Raw genomic sequence first — 11,457 nt, forward strand, 5'->3', positions numbered from 1 at the left:
CTTACAGTATTGCATCTAGAATTGACTCGATTATCTTTGAAAATGCACTTATGTTTTTGTTCCTGTTTTCTGAGATCAGGTGTCCCCATTGGTAACTTTATAAAAGTTTCTGTATATTATTAATTTTGTTTCAGTGGGTGTCTAGTTTCCATGATTTTTACCAAATTTTAAGGTGTTTCTGGTAATGCTTTTGCCTGGATTTGTGCACAAAATGAAGTAAAGCTGTAGCAGATCAAGAAATTGAAAAGCTAACTATTATTTGTTCCATGGTGTAATACTTTCACTTATGGAACAGAATAATTTTTTTCCCTTCTCTGAAATAGCGGACCATGTCCAGGCCCCTTACTATTCTCTCAGTACTGCGAAACTCCAGGGCTGACTCTCTGAATGATCGTTTGCTTTGACTAATTCTACCAGCATTTCTCAAGGTGCATCCCACCTCACCTTTTTATTTCTCTAGGCTGTCTAGGCTCTGTCATGTCACCAGGCTTTTGCTTCTCATTGTTAATCTGTATTCTCTTTTTTAAAAGGTGGATCGTATGTCTTTTCCATGCGGTTGCACTAAAGAAGGGTGTAGCAATACAGCAGGTAGAATCGAATTTAACCCTATCCGTGTACGGACTCACTTTTTGCACACGATAATGAAACTTGAATTGGAGAAAAATAGAGAGCAGCAAGTTCCAGCACTCAATGGCTGTCACACTGAGATAAGTGCACACAGTAGTTCCATGAGTCCAGGACCCCATCCAGTTGAATATTCAATTGCAGAAAATTTTGAGATTGAAACTGAAACCCCGGCTGCAGTTATGCATTCCCAGTCAGCCGAGGACTTGGACTGCCCAGTGGAAGAGGAGGAAGAGGAAGATGGGAGTAGCTTTTGTAGTGGAGTTACAGATTCTAGTACACAGAGTTTAGCCCCTAGTGAATCAGATGATGATGAAGAGGAAGAGGAAGATGAGGAGGAAGATGAGGAGGAAGAAAAAGCAGATGATTTTGTAGAAAGTATGAGCTCCCATGCTGATATGGTGCCTCTTCCTTCTGTCCTTTGCTACTCTGATGGAACTGCTGTGCATGAAAACCACTCTAAAAATGCTTCATACTATACTAACTCTTCAGCTCTGTATTACCAAATAGAGAACCACGTTGCTGGCACTGCTAACCAGATCGGTGAGACTTACTCAGAAAGGGATGCTGTCAAGAACGGTAGTCTTTCTCTGGTGCCTTACAACATGACTTCAGAACAGTTTGTTGACTATACACGGCAATCAGAGGAAACTTTTAGCAGCCCTCATTACCCTTCTGCAAACCCCTCAGTGATTGTTTGCTGCTCATCTTCTGAAGGGGATGGCAGTGCTCCCTGTAACAGTTTATACACTGAGCATAGGCCGAGTCACCCACCAGTGGAATTTCACTCATACTTGAAAGGTCCTTCTCAAGATGGCTTTGTTTCAGCTTTGAATGGTGACAGTCATGTGCAAGAACACCCTGCTGAGAATTCACTAAACCTCCCAGAAAAGAGCAGACTGCACGAAGAGTGCATCAAATCACCAGTGGTAGAGACAGTACCTGTTTAATATTAAAATTATTCTAGGACTGACTTCCTGTGTTAAAATTCACTCCCATTGGATTTTCCTAGAAACTTACTTTTCTAAGAGGTAGACAGCACTTGGACTATAGTCAATGTTCCAGACACATTTTGTTTTCTCAAGCTACACTGGCAGTGGTATTGCACAAAATCAGTTCATGTAAAGATTTAAATAAAAATAATCAAATACTTTTTTTGATAAAAATAAAACAGATGAGTAAAAAACACACCCAACATATTTCAAAGTAGCCTACCTATGAAAGTATGTGAAACCTGCCAAGCTATCTGAATCAAAGCTTCATGTTTTTGACTGTCGGGCCTGTGCAAGATTGTTAAAAATGATACTTTGAAATAATCATGTTTAGAGTCCTAATTTTCAACATATCTGAAAAGATGGTAAGTTTAATGTAAAAGTAACTACTGTACAAAAAAAAAAAGGTTTTAATTGTTCTGTACTGTATGTATTTTATTTATGGTAGTTTAAGATTCATGTTTTGATAAAAATGAACAGAATGTTCATTTGAGCAGAAGATCCAGAGCTGCTTACGAAGAGCATGTCCATTTTTCATCTGGAGTACCTTGTATTCTTCCTTATTTTTTTCTTAATACCATTTCTGATAAATCATCTTGAAACATATTTTTAGAGTGTACTATTTTCTCTTTTAGTGTTCTTGACAAACAGAAGAGTCAGAAAGGGGGCAGTTACATCTTCTAGAATAGAGAATGGTAGACAATCCTCCATTTAAAACTAAAATCAGTGGCATTCCAGAACTAGTACCCCCTTCCCAAAGAAAAATGATCTTGTATATAATGGCAAAGCAGTAGCTTACGCTCACACAGCACCTTCAGCCCAGCCACCGTTCAGATACTTACGCACTTTAGTGCCACTTTGCAGTACTGTACGAACTGTGGGAACTGTGAACCTCTCGGAGAAATGCCATAGCTACAGACCCTGAGGCAATGTAAGATCTTCAAATTCACTGTAACAAAGCCTGTATGTTTTTCCCAAGCCAGTTTATGAATATGTCAGTATGCAATTTATAAAAGCAGAGCCTTACTGATGAAAGTTTAAATAAAGCATGGAAAAAAAATGTGGAAGTGTCTAGATTGCCTAAATTTTTATGAAATACAGGACTGGCTTTTGTGGACTTCTGATTGTATCAAATTTAGTACCATTTGGTCTTATTAGGAAACAGTCCATTCAGTGAGGAAAAATAGCTTCAGCAATTTTGTATCTGCTAAAGTCTGCAAGCAAAAGAACATGTGCATCATATGGATTTCCATTACCTTGTGATCCACTTGTTTTTAAGTGAAATGGGAATGAAAGTACCTTTAATTTATTAAATAATGTTGCTTTTGTCTAGAAAAGGAGGCATAGGAACCAGATTTTCTCTGCACTGGTAATTCTGCACTGCCTTATTTTGATTTCAAAATCTATTTCAGCATTTTTATTCTTCTAATACTGAAATTCCATTTATTATACATCAAGTAGTTGAAATATAAGCCTGTCTTGTTTGTCAAAATAAGAATCAGCATCTTAGTTTCTATCTGTGTCAGATCTAGATGGTTAACAGTGTGCATGTAAACACAGTGTAAATTTTATCTCTGTAACAGTGACTCTTCTGGTTAGAAGCTCTTTAAAACATCATGTACAGTACTCCAGTAGAAAAACTGCCAATGTAAAATACGCTTTTCAAAAAAAAGAGCTAACTTAATTGTTTTTGTATGAAATCTGGGCAAAGTGATTTCTCATATTTATGCTAAATTAGCAAAATATTTTTACTCCATGTAGTAGCTGGAAAGGTTTTTTTTATTTACTTGTTTCCACAAGAAGTCCTACATGTTTTATATGAACTGCATTGAAAAGTCTAGTTCTCTAGGGACTGGATTCCAAACTTGCAACATATTCCATCTGCTGGGAAAGCGCACTCATGTTGGTTATCTGGCTCAGAAATTCCACAGCCTCTGTTCCTCGCAGTCACAGACCACTCTAGTCTCTTTCTCTAAGGCTGAGTAGCCAGGTAAGTGCCTGTATTCTCCAATGCCATACAGCAAATGCCCATGATTTTTAAAGAGAAATGTGCTAGCCCTTAAAGTTCTGCACTGAAGAATGAATTATTCTGTTCAAGATATTCTAAGGGCAAATGTAACATGCCCCTGTGTATACAGGGGTCTTGCTTTAACAGTGGGCTTAAATTAGGCACTCTCCCTTCACACCAGCACCAAAAGCACAAATCTCTTCTGCTTGAGCTGGGACAGTAAATGAGCATCAGTAGCAGTGCTTTAACTTCAGAGTGTGTTGGAGAACCACACACACTTTACTGGGGTATTTCTCTCAGGGGAAAGTTAAGTGAAATCTTTTGCTTTGTTATTCATGCCATTACTGAGCAATAAGAAATTATTTTCTTGGCCCCTGTGCTTTCACGTGAAAAATATCTTTGATAATGTCAGCAAGCACAGTAAGTGATTAACTTTATAAAATACTTTGCAGCTAGCTTTAAATATTGAGGTGATGGTTATTTACTATTTCCATTGGCACAGATATCTGGTCCCAGTCCTCTGTAATATTAGCATCTGTAAAAACTTCTGAGTATTTGGATGTGTATGTTCCATGTCATTGGGGCATCAGGGATGAATACAGCCAAATTCTCTAAAGTCTGCAGCGTAGGATAACAGGCAGTACCTTGTAAGAGTGAGGTAGAGGGAGCAGGGACTACATAAAGCATTTGTGATACACTCTTTTCCCATGTTTGAAATCAAAAAAGTAAAGATTTAAGTAGAAAAAATATTCCTAATTGGCTAGGTGTTGATAATGTAGGTAATAATACTTTTGATGCAATATGGTATTTTGTGATCAAGATTTGATCTCAAGATACAAAGTAAAAAAGTCTTTAGTTCTTACAGCAAGTTATAAAGTCAAATCTTTTTATAATTCGTGGAGAGTTCCTGGTAGCTATTATTAGTAGTACTACTAAGCCTTCTAACAGAGATATACTGAGGAGAAAACCCAGTAACCTCTCTTTTTTTCAGTACAGGTTAAACCTGTTGCCCAGCCAAATCCATGCCAGTAAATAACAAAGCTAAAAACCCTTTTCTAGTATTGACTAGAATGAAAAAAAAATAGTTTAAATCCTGACCAAAACAGGCAGGTAAATTTAGCTGAAATCTAGAGTAGGATTTAAAAACCGTAAGAGTCAAGTTCCCCATCACTTGATTAAACTTTGAGTTTTTGTTTTTTTTGGAACAAAAACCATACTCTTCATTTAAGTAAAAGCAAGCTTAAATCATGGGATGGAAAGTATTTTAGTGTTATTTTCTGGGCTAGTATATAATAATACATGCTGTGTCCCATTTCCCAGCTGGGAATCATGTTGATTACCAGTCCTTTCATTTTGGTTAGGCTGTTTCTATGTGATAAAAGTATTATAAATGATAACCAGCAGTATTTGCTTCTGTATCAACACAGTGTATTATTTGTGAAAATATCTACTTTACTGATAGTCTTTATCAGCTTTATTTCTAAGATATCTGGCTACTGATAAACACTTCTAAGAAGCCTGGTATATATTTGTGATTATATTGCATCATTCACAAAAATGAGTCATAACAAAAGCATTTCCCTTTCTTGAAATAAACTGGAATTTTCACACAGACTGTTACTGGAACAGGACCTAAAAGCAGATGCCTTTTTGCTTATAAGGTGAATTTCACCTTTCGTGAAAAAGGTGCATTGTTACATATTTATAAAGCTTTAACTGATGGTAGACATGAACTTAGAACTTCACTGCCACAATTACAGCAATTGCAATTGTTGCTTAAGAGCTGTAACTCATGTCCGTTGAAACATCCTTAAAAGCTGGTCAGTAGAAGTTTCAAATATTCTTTGTTGAGCTGTATGCTACTTAGATGAGAAAATTCTAGATTTGTAAAGCTTTACAGTTTTTCATTTACGTAAGTTCCTGCTAGTGAATCATGATTGGAGTTGACATTTGTTTATTTTAAGGCCATTGGTTCCACTCCATAGTAACTATCACTTGCTATAGATAAGGTTCAGCTGCTCCCCTGCTGTTAACAGTGGGACCCTGCCTTTAGTCCAAGTGCTGCAGGATTCCTGTGTGGTATTGGTGGCACTGTTACTCACAAGACTGCTGACTGATCCCTGTCCAGATCCAGTTTCTAACCTGATCTGGCTGTTTTATTTCAGTAAATGTGCTAATAAACTGATCATGTTGCTTTCCCTGCCTTCCTTTGTGAAGGCAGTACCTTCACAAACACAGCTGCTTTGTTAAAGGTCACATACATGTATTTGTATGCAAAACTAAGCATGTATAAAGGTTTTTATTAGTTCAGGTGTTCCTGACAGAAATGTGATACACTGGATAGAGAGTACTGGGCTCAGGCAGAGGAGACTTTGCCTTTGTCCTGTTGAGTCATTGAGTTCTCTGTGCTCTGGTCTGTAATGTACTTGGAGATACTGTGATAAAACATAATTCTATAGAACAGGTAAAACACCATTTTATTCTTGTGTTTTGGCATCATAACTAAATTTTTGTACTGCAGACTATGCCACTTTGCAAATGAAGCCCAGCCCAGCTCAGAAGTGACCAGAAATTTTTCACTAACATGAAACACAGCTGAAATGAGCTCTCCTTTCCTTGGACTGGATTAATGAGCAGAAGCTAAAAAGTAAATTTCACAGTGAAAAATTAGAATAAAAGCTGTGTTGAATATACAACATTTACCTGTCTAGTGCGTAACATTTGAGCAGCAAGATTGTAGTTTTCCTGCAACACCATACTTGGCAGCAACAGGCAGTCTTACTCTTCTGCATGTTGTGTTCTTTTACCAGCTGAATTCTCAGTTGAAACTCCTTTTCTCTAGGCTGTTCCTGTAGCAATGCAGGTGTCCTTACTCAAACATAAAGCAAGACAGACCCATGATACCCTTTTAAAAGGCATTTGCTAAATAAGGATCTCCACTGTTACAGCTCGTGACTTTTATAAACCGATGTTCATTGTGCCAGTTGTTTTACTTCCTGAAACAGTCAGGAACAGAAGAGGATGATACAGAAAATCCTTAAGTGTTTGGGGGTGTTATGTTTTCCTGCTGAGACTAAAGAGTAATTCTATCATCTGCTTTATAATGGTTGCAGAACAGTTGATGTAAAATACTTTGAAAATCTAGAATTAACTAAGAGAATATATTCTATAGAATTTATTTCTAAAATACTAAATCTGATTACTATTTTTTTAAAATGGTAGAAAGCTGTTATTTTCAAAAGAGTCTAGTTCATTTACTTGTTCCTTGGTATGAGAAATCTCAGCATTGGCCTTTTCACTGTTTCAAGGGGTTTTTTTTTAATATATCCTTAATTTTACTATTCTCTGTAATCATTGTCCATGTGCAAATTATTGTCCATTTTCTCCAAGAAGTGTCAAATCCAAAGTACAAATATTGTCAAGTGATGAAGTGCAATGTAGTTTTAAAGATGTCTGAGTGAACACACGAGTTCTTCACAAGTTCTTCCTTTTCACTGTCTCTTCCCTCCCCGAAATCCAAGGCAACTTTTAATTCTGGCTAATAAATGTACCAGATTTTTCCACTTAAGGAGTAAAGTTATAACATCTTTTGAGAACTTTTCTGCTACCCTATTTGAACATCCACTTTATGAAACACCTATTTTGCAGCCTTAGTCCCTCCCTCCCTGCCTCCGTTGTAAAGTAAGGCTTTTCATTAAATGCAAGCACAAGGGCAACTCTGCTGTACTTTGTGCTGACAATGATATCTTGAAAACAGGTTAGGTGGGGTTTTGAACAATATGAACTAGTGGGGGGTTGGAAGTAGATGGTCTTTAAGGTCCCTTCCAAACCAGGCCATTCTGTGATTCTAAGAGTTAAAATATGTATTGCCCTACTGCTGTCTTAAGGTTAGGCAGACACCCCCCCCCCCCCCCCCCCCCCGCTCAGAAGGTCCCACAGACTGGAGAACCATATTCCTGGTGCTCTGTGTTGCACCTTCTCACAGTTGAGATCATAGTCCTTCATCCAAGGCTGGGGGTGGAACAAAAAAAAAGTCAAAAGGTAGATTTTGTACTTTACTTATACAATTATTTTAATTTGGAGCTTAGCAATGTCACTTTTGTTTCATGAATGAATGTCCAGTAGACCAAAGTCAAAAAAAGTTTGTCTCATGTACATTGTTCTGTTTCCTTTTCCAACAAACCATGAATATGGGATTAGCTTTTCTTGATAGGGAAAATGGTGGAAGGTACAACGCACATCATTATTCTAATACAAGGATCAGGATCATCCTTTGTCTTCAAACACTTGAATGAGTGCAGGGAGGATAGGAAGAACAATTTAGAGGAAAAGAAAGATGAAGGCAAGAGGCAGATTGATGAGGATTATTTTTTCTTCTAAAGGGAAAAATAAAGCATATAAAAAAAAAAACAACAACAGAAGGAAAAATGCAAATTAAGATCTCTTCAGAACAAGGATGGAAAAGTATATGGACATTCACTACAAGCTTGCCCACGTTAGACCATAATATTGTTTCTATAATATAATATATTGTAACTAAACATGAACTCAGTGGAAACTGGAAATGACATTTTTTCCAGACCAGAGTTACACAGGTGGCCATTAAATAAGACTTATCCAAATGCACGAGGTAAAAAAACTAAAAAGCAACACCCTAGAAGCATTGCTACCATATCACTCTTTGCTGATGGCAATTTCAAAGACAAGTTCAGAATCATTTTAGTTAACTCTGCTCCCAGGCACGTATTCTCATACACTCAGTTTCTCAGCTAGCGAGAGGTGCTAAAAGCAAAGAAAAAATATCCTTTTTTCAGCATTTTATCTTGGCATTTTCAAATGCAGGTCTGCGTTATGGCAGGTTTCTCCATCTTCTAAAATAAGTTCTCAAGAATTATATTTTGGGTTGGATTGTGGATGGAGGTTAGCCTTGCTGGGGTAATGGAGGAATCACTGTAAAGAACCATTTGTGGCTCTCAGATACAGATTCAGTGCCAGTCTTCAGCTTCTTGAAAAGATCATCATGTGCACTGGCAGCTGGTTCTTTTAAAACCAGAAGCAAGCATATTGGTTTTTTTCAAGCCATTTCACACAAATACCACAACTTCAGGTCTCAAATGCCCATGTAAACAAGGCTTAATAACTGGGCACTTCTTTTAAATTGACTGATTGTAGGCACTTCTATGGAAATATGTCTGAAATGTAGTTTGTGAAATATGTTTTAAAAGTGTTTGATGTAAAATAAGCGCTAGACATTTAACAGTGCAAAAATAGTCAAAATCTGTAGATTACAAAACTGTTCCTAAGATCCTCAGCCTGTAATATTGTCTTAGTAAAGTTGATCTTTTAAGTCAAATTGCATTCTGGTGTAATAACCTTTTACAAATAAAATTATTAATACAAATGTACTGGTTAATACCTGTTAACATAAAACATGGCAATTTGTTATTTTGATTTGTTTCAATCTACAACTAGTAGAGATTCTGTAAAAAAACAAAAACACATTACTTTTTATATGTTTAAAGTGTTTTGTATTAACAGACTGTATTAACATTCACACTGTCTAGTCCAACCCTCTCTTTTAGCAGGTTCATCTCTCTCTGTATACATACATATATATAGATATCCCCACAAGAATATAAAATTTCTTTTGAAATTTGTTTTGGCAAGTGGTAAATAGTATACCATGGCATAAACTCAGAAGCAATTAAGTTGATGGTCTTTCAGACTTTCCCATTCAACTGGGACTAGTAAAAATGTGTAATTGCAGCCATTCATTTAAAATTTGTGCATTACTTCTAATGTTACTAATTTCTGAGAAAAATAATTATGTTACATACATAACATTTTCCATTACAGATGATCTTGCATACTAAAATTATGGAGGTCTCAACAGTTAAGCAAGATATTTAATTTAATTGGACTGCTGCTTTTAAACTGTTTGAAGCAAAGGGAAAGTTCATCTTAAAATCTGTATATGGAAATAATTTTAAGCTTCATGAACTACACATTTTCTTTATTTCTTTTTTTAAACAAGTTGTAACATCAAAGATGCCAAAGGGTAATATAAGCTACAATAATATTCAACAGAACTTAACCTAGATCTTACGTTGTAATAATTTATTCAAATTAACTGTATTCTTCCGTATTTATATTTTTGGTATTTATTATGAATGATATGAAATTTGATGTATTTATTGTGGCTTATTACTGCAGTGTATATATTACAAAAATAAGCATTTTTAAGTCTTAACATTAGTTTTTTTTGTTAATTAGTGGCACTTGTATCAGCTGTATTTTTATTATATATTGTACAATATATATTGTCCATTTGTTTGCAATGAAGTAAACCAGGTTTCTACGTTACATCCTGGCTGCCAGTGCATTGTGTGTCTCATTTCTGCCATGCAGTCACTAGAGCCTCTCTTAGCTAAGAGAGAGCCAGAATTAGTACTGCACCTCCTCCCTGACACCTGCAGAGCCTCCAAAGGCACTCTGTGAAATTCCAAGAATTTCTCCCGTTCCTGATTGTCTGATATCACAAGGAGAAGCAGTTTGTGTGGAATTTTTGTGTGTGTGTTTTTGTTTCTAAATATTTGTATGCCAATTAAATTAAATAAACAGAAATGTCTTCTTAGGTATATCCATTTGCCCTTTAATGATACTACTGTCTAGGTTTTCTCTGGCCAGGAAAATACTGTACCTGATTCATCTGCGCCTATGATTTTCATAATAAGGAAATTAAACAATTGTCTTCAACAGCTGTTGGAATAAAATTTTGCAACAGCTCTCTCTGGTGGACAATTTGCAGTAATTTTATACATCAGATTATTTCAATGGCAACATTCAAAGACTACTGCTAAATTTCAGGACAACTGCTTATTTTGAAAACTGATGATCAACATAGCTTCATTAAGAAAATAATTAACAGTCACAGCACAATCTCTACTTCCTTTTAATTCTGATATTTATTCAAACTGAGATGCACGTTTACAAAAAGTAAGTTGTTCTTAAGTTTGCTTATATGATGACATATAGCTAAATTGTTTGTATTTTAAAAAACTGATAAAGATGAGATGTTCTCTAGATTTTAAGTTCTCACAGGAATTGTGGTATCACTTGGTTGTAATCTGTTGGGAGTCCCATATTTGCTATCAGACTGCTTTCAGCATTGCTGTCAACTGTGGCTGAAAGGGCTGCTCCAGAGCTTGCTAAGCCATACTGATACAACAAAATGTAAAACAACTTTCACCAGTGGTTCCAATTCAAGATCCCAGGATGCCCATTCAGAAGTAAGATTTAACTCTTAAGGTTCACTTGTAAATTGATCTGTTAATAGTATTCACGTTGTTCTGTAGTCGCCCTAGAGTAAAGCAGCAATTACTCCCAATCCTCAGGTGTGGTGGGCTGGCAAATTCCCACTGCAGTGAATGGTGTCATAACCAGGAGGAGCCACAAGCAACCAGTAGAGACCTCTTGCTCACAGGCAGTACTACCCAGAGCCACAGGCCCTGAAGTCCCAAAGGTTTAGGATGTGCTTCATCCTGCTGGGAGCGTTGCTGAACAGGCCTGGCCTGAAGTCAAGCCTTCTTCAGCACTTGTGATTACTCCCTGGATGTGTAAGAGAGCATGGTGAGAGAGAGGTTAACACTGATGCCAGCTGTTCTAGTAACCTTCAGTAGTTTATACAGCCATCTGAAATACCAATTTTTACATGCTGTGTATGAAACACTATTTACCTTTGTCCCCTTCATAGGAGCAGAAAAGGGCATTATAATGTTACTGAAATAGATTTGAACTTAAAAAAAAAAAAAAATATGTAAAAGAGCCAGAGAA

At 36.5% G+C, this 11,457-nt stretch overlaps 1 protein-coding gene across 2 annotated transcripts in view; it reads left to right on the forward strand.

Annotated features, from left to right (window-relative positions):
* Positions 1–2,222, forward strand: part of CSRNP3 (cysteine and serine rich nuclear protein 3) — a 91,841-nt gene extending 89,619 nt beyond the window's left edge. For both annotated transcript variants that reach the window (XM_058840485.1, XM_058840486.1), the window contains one exon: positions 531–2,222. In XM_058840485.1, the coding sequence (XP_058696468.1) occupies positions 531–1,574 (1,044 nt within the window). In that variant the 3' untranslated portion in view covers positions 1,575–2,222. The remainder of the gene's footprint in view (positions 1–530) is intronic.
* Positions 2,223–11,457: the final 9,235 nt, after the last annotated feature.

The sequence above is a fragment of the Poecile atricapillus genome, chromosome 5 (genome assembly GCF_030490865.1).
Source record: "Poecile atricapillus isolate bPoeAtr1 chromosome 5, bPoeAtr1.hap1, whole genome shotgun sequence".
Lineage (NCBI taxonomy): Eukaryota > Metazoa > Chordata > Aves > Passeriformes > Paridae > Poecile > Poecile atricapillus.